This window comes from Leptidea sinapis, chromosome 28 (assembly GCF_905404315.1).
Source record: "Leptidea sinapis chromosome 28, ilLepSina1.1, whole genome shotgun sequence".
NCBI lineage: Eukaryota > Metazoa > Arthropoda > Insecta > Lepidoptera > Pieridae > Leptidea > Leptidea sinapis.
In genome coordinates this window covers 6992757-7007060 of record NC_066292.1, presented here as the reverse complement: position 1 = coordinate 7007060, position 14304 = coordinate 6992757, and the positions used below count along the sequence as shown (strand labels likewise).

Here is a 14304-nt window from a genome sequence, read left to right as displayed (position 1 = left end):
GAGAAAGCCGATCTCTTGTGCACTCTTTTCGCCTCCAACTCGACTCTCGACGACAACGGAAAAACACCGCCGACCATCCCACGGTGTCAGAGCTCTATGCCTGAAGTACAGTTCAGACAGAAAACTGTTAGGCGAGCTCTGTTTTCGTTGGACGTCAGGAAGTCGAGCGGGCCGGATGGCATTTCTCCAATCGTGCTTAGAACGTGTGCCCCTGAGTTGACACCGGTGCTAACGCGTTTATTCCGGCACTCTTATTCTAAAGGCGTAGTCCCTGACTCATGAAAGTCAGCCCTTGTCCATCCGATCCAAAAAAAAGGAGACAGTTCGGATCCGGCAAACTACAGGCCTATTGCTATTACCTCCCTACTCTCCAAAATCATGGAGAGCATAATTAGCCGTCAGCTCTTAGTATATCTAGAGGGTCACCAGTTGATCAACGATCGACAATACGGGTTTCGCCATGGTCGGTCGGCAGGTGAACTTCTGGTATACCTAACACATAGATGGGCAGCGGCTATTGAAAGCAAGGGGGAAGGCCTGGCAGTTAGCCTGGATATAGCGAAGGCCTTTGATCGTGTATGGCACCTCTCCAAATTTCCATCATTTGGGCTTCCCGAGAGCTTGTGCAAGTGGACCTCCAGCTTCCTCACTGGGCGCAGCATACAGGTCGTTGTCGACGGATATTGCTCGAACCCGAAGCCCGTGAATGCTGGAGTGCCCCAAGGCTGTGCACTGTCTCCCACGCTGTTTCTTCTGCATATCAATGATATGTTGGACACCTCCAACATTCATTGCTATGCAGACGACAGCACTGGTGATGCCGTATACACTGGCCATGCAGGTCTCTCTCGGGAAATCGTCGACCAGTGCCGGGAGAAACTTGTGTCTTCTATCGAGTCCTCTCTCGAGAAGGTCGCGGAATGGGGAAAATTGAACCTTGTCCAATTTAACCCCCAGAAGACTCAAGTTTGCGCGTTTACCACTAAAAAAACCCCATTTGTCGTATCACCGCTCTTCGACAACACTTCCCTCAAAGCCTCACCTAGTATCGGAATACTGGGTCTCGAAATCTCGAGCGATTGCCAATTTCGTGGTCATCTGGAAGGCAAAGCCAAATTGGCTTCAAAGAAACTGGGCGTCATTAATAGAGCACGGCAATACTTCAAGCCGGCCCACATACTAGCGCTCTACAAAGCGCAGGTCTGGTCACACATGGAGTATTGCTGTCATCTCTGGTCTGGCGCTCCCCAGTATCAGCTCGATCCATTTGACCGCGTGCAACGCAGAGCAGCTCGAATTGTCAGGGACACAGTGCTCTGTGAACGGCTGGATCACTTGGCGTTGCGTAGAGACGTCGCTTCATTGTGTGTCTTCTACCGCATTTATCACGGGGAGTGTTCCGAAGAGCTGTTTAACCTTATTCCTGCCGCCGAATTCCACCTTCGCACGACACGCCACAAGTTAGGATATCATCCTCACCATCTGGATGTGTGGCGGTCCTCCACAGTGCGGTTTTCAAGGAGCTTTCTTCCACGTACTACAAAGCTGTGGAATGAGCTTCCTTGTGCGGTGTTTCCGGGACGATACGACATGGGTACCTTCAAAAAAAGCGCGTACACCTTCCTTAAAGGCCGGCAACGCTCCTGTGATTCCTCTGGTGTTGCAAGAGATTGTAGGCGGCGGTGATCACTTAACAACAGGTGACCCGTACGCTCGTTTGTCCTCCTATTCGATAAAAAAAAATATGTACAATATTGGATAATTTGACTTTTAAATATTATAGTTGTAATAGTTTTATAAGGTACATGGGTAATTTTTTAACTTATGTGCATTTTGAATGTTACATTATTTTTTAGAGGAATGTTACGCTAGCGTATTAAAAATAATCCTGCATGGATAGACGTAAGTGTTGAAAAACAAATAAATAAATAAATCTCGCAATACTGCTGTGTTTGGAGAGGATGCGACTAATGAACAAACCGTGCGAACATAATAACTTGTTTTATGAGAATAATACTTTATTTATGAAGAGTAAGAGTGCGTATAAATTACCTGCAGCAAACATCGTAAAAACTCGAACATACCGCAGGATGAACCGCTTGCTGTCGGTTTTTGAGACCACCATCAAAGGGGCTTCTGTCGTTCGCTCACTTGCAGTTGGGATGGATGTAATTTTGGCAAAGAATATTAATATTTCAAGTACAGAAGTCTTACTCACCAAAATCAATTTAAAAATCAAGGACTCTTGATGCTATGCAACAAGGTGTAATTCAGATCGCACATCGCTATTAACCTACATTTTTATTATATTTTTCTATGGAAAAGGAGGACAAACGAGCGTATGGGTCACCTGATGTTCAGTGATCACATCCGCCCACATTCATGCCCCATCATCCCAGAAACATCCGGGAAGACGGAAGAAGACCGATTAAGGAAGTTCATTCCATGGCTTTGTAGTGCGTGGAACAAAGCTCCTTGAAGACCGCACTGTGGAGGACCGACACATCCAGATGTTCGGATGATTTTCTAACTTGTGGCATGTCGTGTGTAGGTGGAATTTGGTGGCAGGAATCAGATGAAACAGCTCTTCGAAACACTCTCAGTGAAAAATGCAGTAGAAGACACACCATCTCTGCTTCTTCTATCGTTCACTCGCTTGCAGTTGGTTATAGTTTTTGCAGAGAACATTAATAGTACAAGCGCAGAAGTCTTACTATGAACCTACATTTTTATTATATTTATTTAAGTATCTCCGTTTATAAAAGATGGGTCGGATTTGTGAACCAGGTGACTAACGAAGCCCACGTGTTACTCGTGAGTCCCTACTGACTGGCCTACTCTGCAGGGGCCACTGCACATACATACGATTTCGATACCTATACGGGAATGAGACAGGCCTGGTTTAGGTGAATACGCTCAGCTTTCGCGTGTAATTTGTACGCACCCTCAGAGCATCAACTCTAAGACAAGTCATTATTTACAGTGATGATTCTATGAAAACTATTGCAAAATATTTTCATTTTGATATTCTCTCTATCTCAATCACATTTTTCATGGATATTTTAAATTTTTATGTTAAACTATAGGAAATGTAAATTTATTTTCTTATTGTTATAGTGTCACTAACATCTTCCTGGTGAATCTCTCAGCAGCAGATCTACTGGTTACCGGTATTTGCATGCCAATACAGTTGAGCAAAGCCTTCACACTCGTCTGGTTCTACGGTGAATCAGTCTGTAAAATTGTAAATTATATACAAGGTACTTAATTATTTCAAAACATTTATCAACATTACACTATTGTTAATAAATTAATAAATTAAAACAACTAAATTTGACCTTCCTTGTTCTGTGTTCATCCCTAGAGCACAAAAAAATAAGTTTAAAGATCTCTCATCAGATGGATGGTTAATCTTAGTTGGATCTTGTATTATAACTATTATTTGGTCCAGTAGTTTTCATTTTATGAACATTTTTTATGAAAATCTTTGTCTACCTGGATGATATAATTGTTTTTTGTGTATGGTTTTTTTAGGAGTTTTCAATCAGGTTGATGATATAATAATAAACGTATTTTTTTTTTCTTTTGTAGATATATATATATATATATATATATATATATATATATATATATATATATATATATGTATAAGATCATCAGGTAGTGTATTTAATATACTAGGTAATACATAGTTACAGGTTATTTTACCATATACATTGTTATATTTAGGTAGACAAAACTTATTAAGGTAGGCGAGTTTTCCCTAATATTTTGTTTTCTTTCATATTTCTTAAGATTACAATATGTATCAAATTCTACAACTAAAATAGCGAATCTTATTTTAGAGTGTATCGACATGACATTACAATAGAAAAATAGTTCTTGAGAGTTATTAGTAAATTTATATTTAACATGATTAGGCAAAAATGGTATTAAGTAATCTTATTTGTAAGTAATGTAAAATTTTCTACGTATGTTTTAAACGTTCTGCCTTATGGCACTGTTATCAGCGCAACCTGTATCCAACGAGTACAAGTTATTTTAGGAACTAAACTGTTTTAGGTGTGGCAGTAGCAGCAAGTGTGTTCACTCTTACTGCGATGTCAGTGGACAGGTGGCTCTCGATATCCCCGGAGCCGCGCCTGCGACCTCCGAGCAGGAAGCAGGCTCTCCTGCTACTGGCGGTGCTGTGGCTCATCGCACTCTCTGTCTTCATCCCCCTGCTGATGATCGCGTCTGTCCGGCGAGAAACTGTTCCTATCATATCAAAGACTAGTCTTAATTTATCTGTAAGTGCCAACTTGAAAGTCTAAGGTTCCAGGTTAGAAAAGAAAGCTATTGACAAGAACTCAAACCTAACTATTTAGTGATACTTAATCAAAGTCGTCGTTATTTTTATCACGACACCAAAAGGAGTGTTGTTTTTTTATGATAATAAGGGACGAGACGAGCAGGACGTTCAGCTGATGGTAATTGACACGTCTTGCCCTTTACAATGCAGTGCCGCTCTGGATTCTTGAAAAACCCAAAAATTCTAAGCGGCACTACAAATGCGCTCGCCACCTTGAGACATAAGATGTCAAGGCTCATTTGCCCAGTAATTTCACTAGCTACGGTGACCTTCAGTCCTAAACACAGTAATGTTTACACAGTACTGCTTCACGGCTGAAATAGGTTCCGTTGTGGTACCCATAACCTAGACGGCATCCTGTGCAAAGGGGCCTCCCACTGGTTAATGAGATGGCCAACAATTCTTATTACGACTCTAGTCTTTCAGGACAGCGACGTTCTTTTTATTGTTAAGGTTTGCGGATTAAAATACCCTTAAATCCTAGGATCTTTTGTGCTCCTGCTTGCACTTCGCGCCTGTCCTCATATCTATACCTAAAAAATGAAGTATTGAAATTTAGGCTAACAGCTAGAGTACGTCAACACCCTTACTGTGCCGAAGTTTAAATAATATCCTTTTATAATATATAGATCTATTACTGGTAGGGCATGACCTCTGCTGTGATTAAAGGTACTTTAAGATACCCCAACCTGATTCTGGTAATAGCCTCGCACTCTAGTAGGATGTGTTTGGGTTCCTCAGTGGCTTCACAGCAGAATCTTCAGAGGTTTGATTCACTGAGACCCATTATGGCTAGGTGCCCATTTAGCTAACAATAGCCGGAGGAGAACTGCGTGAGGGCTCTCAGTTGTATCCTGTCCAAATTTTTTATGCATTGTTTGACTGCTTCGTTGGAGATTGCTATCTCGTTGCCTATTCGGCCCTTGTGCCCCGGTATCCAGGTCTAGGTAACTTTGTAGCTCTGGCAGATGATATCAAGTTTTCTTCTACATTCCCACACTAACCGTGAAGTGAATGTATAGGACGTCAATGCCTTGAGGGCTGCGTTGCTATTTGACATTATATCAATGTTCCTTGACTGGTAATTCCTGTCGAGATGCATTCGTGGACACCTGTCTAGTGCTTATACTTGCCTGTAGTTGCTACTTTAACTAAGGCTTCATGGTATTTTATTCCTGGGCAAAAGACTCCACAACGGTACCGGCTGCAGCCCTGTAGTCACCCGTATAACACTTAATGGTATGACTATCTAGGTTTTTCGTAGTATCGCAGTGATATTCCTTGCTGCTAATAATAAGCCTGAATTTCCGCTCATAAATTTTAAATGTCGCATTTGCCTACACCACATAAACGTATGTGATAATAAGCCTAGCCACCACTAAATTAATTTCACGAAGGATTCTGGGGAAAAGCCCCCACTTCCATTCAGCTCATCGCTATCCGTTTTCTGAGTTCTCGGGTGGCCTTAGATGACACCTTTTAACGTGCTTGTGAAAATTTGGTTGCTATCAAGCGTTATGCTATCAAGTATCTAGCACTTAACTTCTGTTTTCCATTCTGGTGATTTACCATATACCGTAGTGACCTTATAGTTGATTTTTCTTCCGTGCATAAAGAGGATTATGCATGTTTTAGAAACATTCAACTTTCAAAGTTGCATCATCTGATTACTATTGACAGAGATTTTTTGCAAAAACTGGCACAAAGTACTGTCAACTTTCTCTGTCACCACTATGACGACATCGTCCACGTAGCCTATTCATGTTATGACTTGAACAGTGAGGAATTGCAGCATCACATCAACCGACAATTGTCCAGAATAGTGGGGATGTGACTCCACCGTGAGGGGTTTGAAAATTCCATCCAGATCTGGGGACATAAGGGTTCAAATAATTTAATTGCACAGTCCAGTCGGTGCGAGGAGCAGACTACTGCGGCAACCGTCAGGTCTTTACGCAAAGGCCTCCTGCAGTTTACTGCTATCTCTGCACTGTCCGTTGGGGACTACCTGGGAAATTGTATTTCAAGTAGTAGATTAATGATGTGTCCCCTCTTTGGCCATTCTGTATAACTTTAACTTTTTCTGACGGTGCACTTCGACCCGAATCACTATAATGCTTCAATCATGATCACTTTAACGCGGAGCCGCTATAGTACCTATCTACATGTAAGGAGCCTCCCACTGGTAATAACTTGTCTTTAATTACACCGCCAACCCCACCTTTCAAAGAAGTACTACAGAAGTACAACGCTGTTTTATTAATATTTGCTATTTGAGCTATGTTCATAAAAAATATGACTTGTTTTTTAGGTAGAAACAAAAGACGTTCATTTCTGTACAGAAGAATGGCCGAGTCCTGTAGCAAGGAAACAGTTTGGCATATTTGGCTTTACACTAGTTTACGCCGTTCCAGGTAAGTCGGGAATGCGTCACTAATCTGGTTTTAAAAGTTTGAATTAAATTCATGTGCTTTTACTGACGTAGTTCTATAGAAGCGGTAGTTTTAGAAGTTAAATTAAATTCGTTTAATTGCAATGATCAAATTACAACACGATTTCAGCATGTCGTTTAGAGCAGGCTATGTGTGCTAAAACTGACTATACTTTGTTGTCCAAGGGGCTCGGATTTGGGCTACACGTTTGCCAGTCTGAAGCTCTTATAAGGTCCGGAAGTTTGACTTTCAGCTTTGCTTCAAGAAGGACCTTGTGTCTTTGGCGGAAGGCTTAATTTTTTTTTTATAAAAGTAAATTTTATGACGCCTTGACATCCCCCACTAAACCATGACTGACAAAGATCCTCCTGCTTATGTGTACTCTATGACATGTTTCTTTACATAGTAATATAGGGCATATTTATGAAAAAATTATTCAATAAAAGGAACATTTTGTACTTTACACCCTTGTATCGGGACATATTCTGATTAAGCCAGTTTCTTTGAGTGTAAGTATTGATTTAAGGGCTGCGCCATATATTGACGTATCATAACCATTTTAAAAGTTAAAACTATTCTTAATACATAGGATTCTTTGCTAAATTAAGATCTTGATTATAATATATCGTATCTTTTAAATAAAGCTAAAAGGACATTTATCGACTCTCAAAAAAGTACCTCTCATATTTTTCCCATAAATGCAAAAATAAATTTGATTTCGAACGTTTCATTAGTGGTCGCCAAGAGGAGATATTAATTACTACAAAAATACCATTTAATAAGATAAAAGAGATAACTAAGTGATAATAATTGATGTAGTTTTGTAGTTTTATTAACCCAAGGACTGTTCTAAATATATTAGACTGGCTGCTGCCTGCGGCGTCATTCGAGTCGATACGGTGCCTGCATCTAGCATAGTAATATGTAGCATATATGTTGTCCCGATCTTTTCTTAATATTCATCTAAAGTTTGATTAATTTCTTAGTAGTTTTTGCGTTTTGCGCAGATATACATACAGACAAACATTTAAACGGAGAAATAGAAAAAAATTACAAAAAAAAATGTAGTTTTGGTATTCAATGTACAGTTTTTACTTTGTCATAAATTGATTATGATATAAGTAATATTATCTTTAATGCAGTTCATCTGTGCTTTGAAATCTCGCAGAATTATTTTCTTTAGTGAAATAATGAATATGTCGTAATTATATTACGTTTGTCGATCCGTACTTCAAATTCTACAGTAAACCATCTAAAACGAACATGTCTTATAACAATAAAATTTGTTCTAGGTTCAATAACGATTCTATCGTACGCATGCATGGGCCGTACTCTGTGCTCCGTGCGACCTCCATTCGATATCGATGAAGGGAACGCTAGTATGCAGCAGGTGAGGTGATATTTATTTAATTTACCTAGCTAACACTGAAAATGTTTAGAAAATGAAAAACGGCTCAATGTAAAAAGGTGTCAATACTTTTATTGTTTTCGAAGTAATCTCCGTTCCTCTCTACACATCGTCGTATTCGATGGAACCACTGAGAAAAGCAGTGGGCCCATTCTTCCTCTTCTATGGAATTTTCGTACGCCTTCACCGCATCTTCAGGGCTCGTAAAGCGACTACCTCAAATTTTGTCCTTAGTTCTAGGGAATAAATAAAAGTCGCAGGGCGCCAGGTCAGGACTGTATGGCGGATAACTTATTATCTCGACACCTGCCATAGTCAAATATTCAAAAGTCCGTTTTGTTGAGTGCGTTGAAGCATGGTCGTAGTGAAGGAGAATCCTGCTTGAGGTTGACAAACTGTATAGTCTGCAGTAACTATCCATCCATCTTCTAGCACAACTGTCGCGAAATGACTTTTCTGACCAAAGAATGTGGCAATCATCTTTTTTCCTTGACTTCTTCCTTTCTGTCTTAGTTGGCCGATCCTCGAAAGGAAACACCCACTGAGCTGATTGTCTTTTGATTTCGGGTTCGTAGCAATATTTCCAGCTTTCATCACCTGTGACGATGTCAAATACAGCATTTGAGTCACCGCCGTTGAACTTATCTAACATTTGGCGACACCAGTCCATGCGAAGGTATTTTTGGTCGTCGGTTAAAGTATGGAAAATCCATCTGGTGCAAAGCTTACTGACGCATGTTCATGGAATATTTTTTGAACTTGACTCATACTGCTAGGCTTGCCCGTATCTGCTGATAGGTCACTCTCTTAAATTTTTCTATCATGCGTCGCACAGCACTGATGTTATCTTCAGTAGTCGCTGTTAAAGGACATCCCTTACGCAGATCATCATTGAGATTGCTACGTCTACGGTTAAACTCGTTAAACCAATTGTAAATAGTAGCACCAGTTGGGCCTTCACTAGAAATGCTAATCGCAGACAATCATAGCTTTGTTGTTGAGTAAGCCCACAACGAAAGTCATAACAAATCATTAACCGAAAATTTTCTGACGTTAGGTTCATTTTCACGTGTAACAAGAGTTTTAGATTTGCCGCCAATTCACAAAAAACAAATGACAAATGAATGCAATATACTACATGAGTTACCAAACAGTTCAAAAATTGAAATCCAAAAAAAGTTTTCTATAGCAATGTTTCTAACTGGCCAGTTCTAAACATTTTCAGTGTTACCCACGTATTACTATATACATATAAAAGTCCTTTATTACTCATCTATTTTTCTAAATTATAAACTTTATTTTAATTTCTTTACACTCAATGCAAATAACTTAAATTACTAACATCACAATGTTTATTATTGATCATATTCATCAACTAACTATTGGCCTTACGAGAAAGCGCTCGGTCGCTCCGAGGGCAATGCTCGGAGTTTCCCTGCGAGATCGAATCAGAAATGAGGTGATCTGTAGGAGAACCAAAGTCACCGACGTAGCCCAAATTATTGCGAAACTGAAGTGGCAAATACGTGGATAGGTTCGAGGGTCAGATGGCCGTTGGGGCCGTAAAGTACTCGAATGGCGACCATGTGCTGGATGATGCAATGTTGGTAGACCTCCCACCAGATGGACCGACGATCAAGTAAAGGTCGCCGGAATACGTTGGATAAGGGCAGCGCAGGACCGATCATCGTGGAGATATTTTGGGGAGGCCTTTGTCCAGCAGTGGACGTCTTCCAGCTGATGATTATGATGTTTATTATATAATTAATGTTTGAAATTAAATTTGAATACGGTGTTGCAGTAATACAAAAAGGGGTGGACCCTTGACCCAGAAAATAGTCAAATCTTCGGGGGTTCATTGCTCGACAAATGACAGTAACAAATGAAACAAAATTACAATTAATAAAAAAAATATGTGTTTTTGTGTGTGAGATAAAGCAGATTAGCTACAAGGTTTAGGAGCTGCAACAAGAGCATGCGTATGAGGGCATGACCATCTTGATCATTATTTTATGGAAAGGAGGACAGACGAGCGCAAGGGTCACCTGATGTTAAGTGATCACCACCGCCCAGACTCTCTTGCCACACTAGAGGAACCACGTTAGCGTTGCAGCTCTTCAGAATTCATGTCGTATCGTCCTGAAAACACCGCACAAGAAAGCTCATTCCACGGCGTGGTTGGACGTGGAAGAAAGTTCCTTGAGAACCCTACTGTGGAGGAACGCCACAAAAACAGATCTCGGGAATGATATCACAATTTGTATAGACATTTTCCTTAACAAACAAGTATGTCAGTAGCAAATATTTGAGAACCAGTACCATGGCTTAACATCTACTTTATACAAAATGCGCCAAAGACATAGGGCGTGCAAGTATGAACACTATAATCTTTTTTTAAAGTACGTGTTCGTCGTTCGAATCGTCAAATAGGAATTTCTCGAATATTTTCAATTGAAAAATTTGTTAATTTGTTTAAATAAAAACATATAATAATAAATAATACTGTTACAAATCTTTTGCTAAATTGATATTATTATAACTAATAATTTAGAAATGTAATATCATGTGGCATAAATATGGCAGACATGTGATTTATAATATTTATATAATATCAATCTAACGAGTAAACAGTCCTTCGAGCTAACGAGACAGGACATTTATTTATTTTTTAGGAAATAATTACAGATACATCCTTCAAAAAAAAATAAGGACATAAGGATGTCCCCTTAAACAGTTTCACTGTGTACACTTAATATTTAAACTATATTTAATTAACGCATAATAGCAAACCAACAGTAGGTACATAACCAACATTTAAGAACCTTAAAGTACATAAATTAACAGATAAATCTATAATTTGTTTAGCAACTTAGCTAGAACAATTGAAATGAAAATGAAAAATATTTATTTCAGTAACAAAAATGGTACAAACATAATAGTGATGTGACCTTCAATTAAGTGAGAAACACTTGTGCGAGATACGACTATATAATACTATATATTTACAAATACACGACTTACCGCCAGATGCAGAATAGTACATTACGATACAAGTGCGCAAAGTAGGTCGTTCATGCACGAGCAAAGCGAGTGCAGCATGGCCTTCGTGCGCACGAGTATCGTATACTATTTTTCCTATTAAATTGCGCAAAGTTCGATCACTATAAATTTTCAAACAATCCCGCACGCTCACCACATTCCCGCACGCTCAGCTACATTCCCGCAGGTTGGTGTCAACGTGTGGGAAAGTGGTACTTTGCGAACGCAAATGCATGCGCAAAATCAAACTTTGCACAGGATAATAGGAATGGTATATTTAAAGTTAATGTTTCGTCATATCACATGTTTTCTTTTACTGTCAAAATGAAAAAGAAAGTGACGGTATTATATTTAATGAAACATTGACTATAAAGATGCTTTCTGAAATTGGCGGTAAGCCTCATAAATAATGAAAATAAGGACAAAATCAATTAATCGTGACTTCCAACATGTTACTATATGTTTTATTTTGAATTTGTAAGTTTTATAGGATCACGAACACATATCTACATCATTAAAACTTGAGTTTTCAAGAGCAAACATTCTGTGCACTGGCGCGTGTATACCAAGTATTTGTCCTGATGTTTGAAATACGAAATAAATTTATAGAGCGTGTAGCCCGGGTTGGTATAAGAATATCTATTATATTAAAGAGTTCTGAAGATATAAATTCTCTCACAAATATTTTTCTCCAAGTGACCGAGTCAATTAAATTGCGTCGCTGGCTTAATGAAAGAATATTATATTACTTTAAAAGATTCTTGTAGAGGCTTCGACGTCCACCAACGCAAAAATTTAAGATGCGCAAGAATTTATTTTGCTCACGTTCTACGTTGTGGTTATCATTTTAAGCCGTAGAAAAAGATGGGATGTCTTGAAAATCTTCAGCAATTACGTAGCAAGTAAGTATTTAGTCAGAAGTCCTCAATAGCAATTCAGCTACGTAATATAAAGAGAAATTGCGATAATTGTTTGGCTAACATTTCTGAAAACTTTAATAATTATTGATGTCAATGTTTTAACTAAAACTAATTATACTCGTATTAGGGAAGGTTTTGTTCTGAAAAATTCAAACATTTATTTTGAGCGTGAGCTAAAATATATCTACATTATCGAAGTATTTACCCATGATATCTTACTTACCTATTCATATTTTATACCGTTGCTTTAGAATAATGTGGACATAAACTCAAAAAACTCTGTGAAGGAAATTTTTATGCTTCTTGAAAAGATAATTTTTTAACATGATGTAGAAAAATGGTAGTCGGTTGGGGCGCAGAAGGCGAGTAAGGAGGACGCTAAAGGGTTTCTAAATATACCTGCGATATCATAAAGCAATCGGGTGACGAGTGAGGCTATCTCACTGCAAGTTTCTCTGTTATTGTTCCAAGTTCAGTGAGCTGTAATGAACTACATAAAGTGATTTCCAAACAGCTTTCATCAGTCTTGTATGGGTTAGTTTCGGTTTAGGGTATTCTTGTGGTGTTTGACCTGGAATCAGTTATTGCGATTGTCGTACTTTTCATCACACATCACAACTCGCATGTGCTTCTCTCCATAGGTCAGTTAAATAACCCATTTATTTTTATCGAATTCCTGCTAATAGGTCTATATTGTGGGTATCACGAAGTCAATTTATGTCACTATCTCTTTTGGTAATTTGAAGCAAATCCTGTTTCTATTATCACACTGAATTTGTCATTATCTGCCATATTAGATGATATCCTTCGGGGTTCATAATAGTCTAATTTTGAAAGTATCAATTTTAATCTAGATAAAAAATATGTAAATCGAAGAATTCAATGTTGTACGTTGATGTCATTTGAAAATAGTTTCGCACTGAAATCTCGCAATAAGGACATTTTATCTTAATACAAAGTAGCCAGTACGCCGAAATGCAAAATTCTGGCCTAAAACCCAAATATTATTGTAATTTTCATTTTTTTTTTTTTATGGAATAGGAGGACAAACGAGCGTACGGCTCACCTGGTGTTAAGTGATCACCGCCGCCCACATTCTCTTGCAACACCAGAGGAATCACAAGAGCGTTGCCGGCCTTTAAGGAAGGTGTACGCGGTTTTTTAGAAGGTACCCATGTCGTATCGTCTCAGAAACACCGCACAAGGAATCTCATTCCACAGCTTTGTAGTACGTCGAAGAAAGCTCCTTGAAAACCGCACTGTGGAGGATCACTACACATCCAGATGGTGGGGATGATATCCTTACTTGTGGCGTGTCGTGCGAAGGTGGAATTCTTTATTCTAGTCTTATTAAATAATACATAATTGAAATTTATAATATTAAACAACCTGCTTAATATAAGTATGTTGACTGTATTCAACATTCTAGCTCAAGTTAATTGACCTTATAAGCTGCATACGACTTTAAACAGCTTTAAATCAAACGTGAAGTTTTTCATAATGAACTTAACGCTAAGACCTTTCATAGACTTGTATGAATGGGCGTGGTAGTTCAGAATGTAAATATTAAATATAGCCGTATAGATATACGTACGTTTTATGATTAGATCAGGAATACTTAAAGATAAATATCAAGAGTAAAAAGAATACAAGATCTGAGATGAAAGGTGCTGTATTAGGACTTAAAAACCTGTTTTTAACATCTGCTACTGCTTCAGGGTCTACGGCTTATGAAAGAGAGAAAGCGTGTCGCGTGGATCCTCCTGCTTCTAGCAGTACTGTTCGCGCTGTGCTGGCTTCCGTACAACATAATGCAGCTCTTGTTAGACATCAACGTTGTCAATGCCAAGGACTTGAGTATATACCTACCGTATGCTCTTCTTATTGGTGAGTGAAGTGTAGATCTGTGGATTTTACATACTGTTCTAGTAAACAATTTTAAAATAATTTATAATAATCAAGACATGTAGGTACATGCCTGTACATACATGCAATGGGTCAGTATTTTGGGTATACCAACATCAATTTCACCAAGTTATCACTGTAATATACATATATGACATAAACCACGATATTATGTTTTTTTTAGTAAATAGTAAACGAGTATAGACGGGAATATAGGATCTTGATGCTAGGTGACAACTGCCGTACTTA

The 14304-nt window shown here is 38.7% G+C and overlaps 1 protein-coding gene across 5 annotated transcripts in view; it reads left to right on the top strand.

Annotated features, from left to right (window-relative positions):
* LOC126972981 (neuropeptide FF receptor 2-like) overlaps nucleotides 1-14304 on the top strand; it is a 55757-nt gene that overhangs the window by 28061 nt on the left and 13392 nt on the right. For all 5 annotated transcript variants that reach the window (XM_050820096.1, XM_050820095.1, XM_050820092.1 and 2 more), the window contains 5 exons: nucleotides 3118-3260; nucleotides 4063-4289; nucleotides 6663-6765; nucleotides 8076-8173; nucleotides 13869-14037. In XM_050820096.1, the coding sequence (XP_050676053.1) occupies nucleotides 3179-3260; nucleotides 4063-4289; nucleotides 6663-6765; nucleotides 8076-8173; nucleotides 13869-14037 (679 nt within the window). In that variant the 5' untranslated portion in view covers nucleotides 3118-3178. The remainder of the gene's footprint in view (nucleotides 1-3117; nucleotides 3261-4062; nucleotides 4290-6662; nucleotides 6766-8075; nucleotides 8174-13868; nucleotides 14038-14304) is intronic.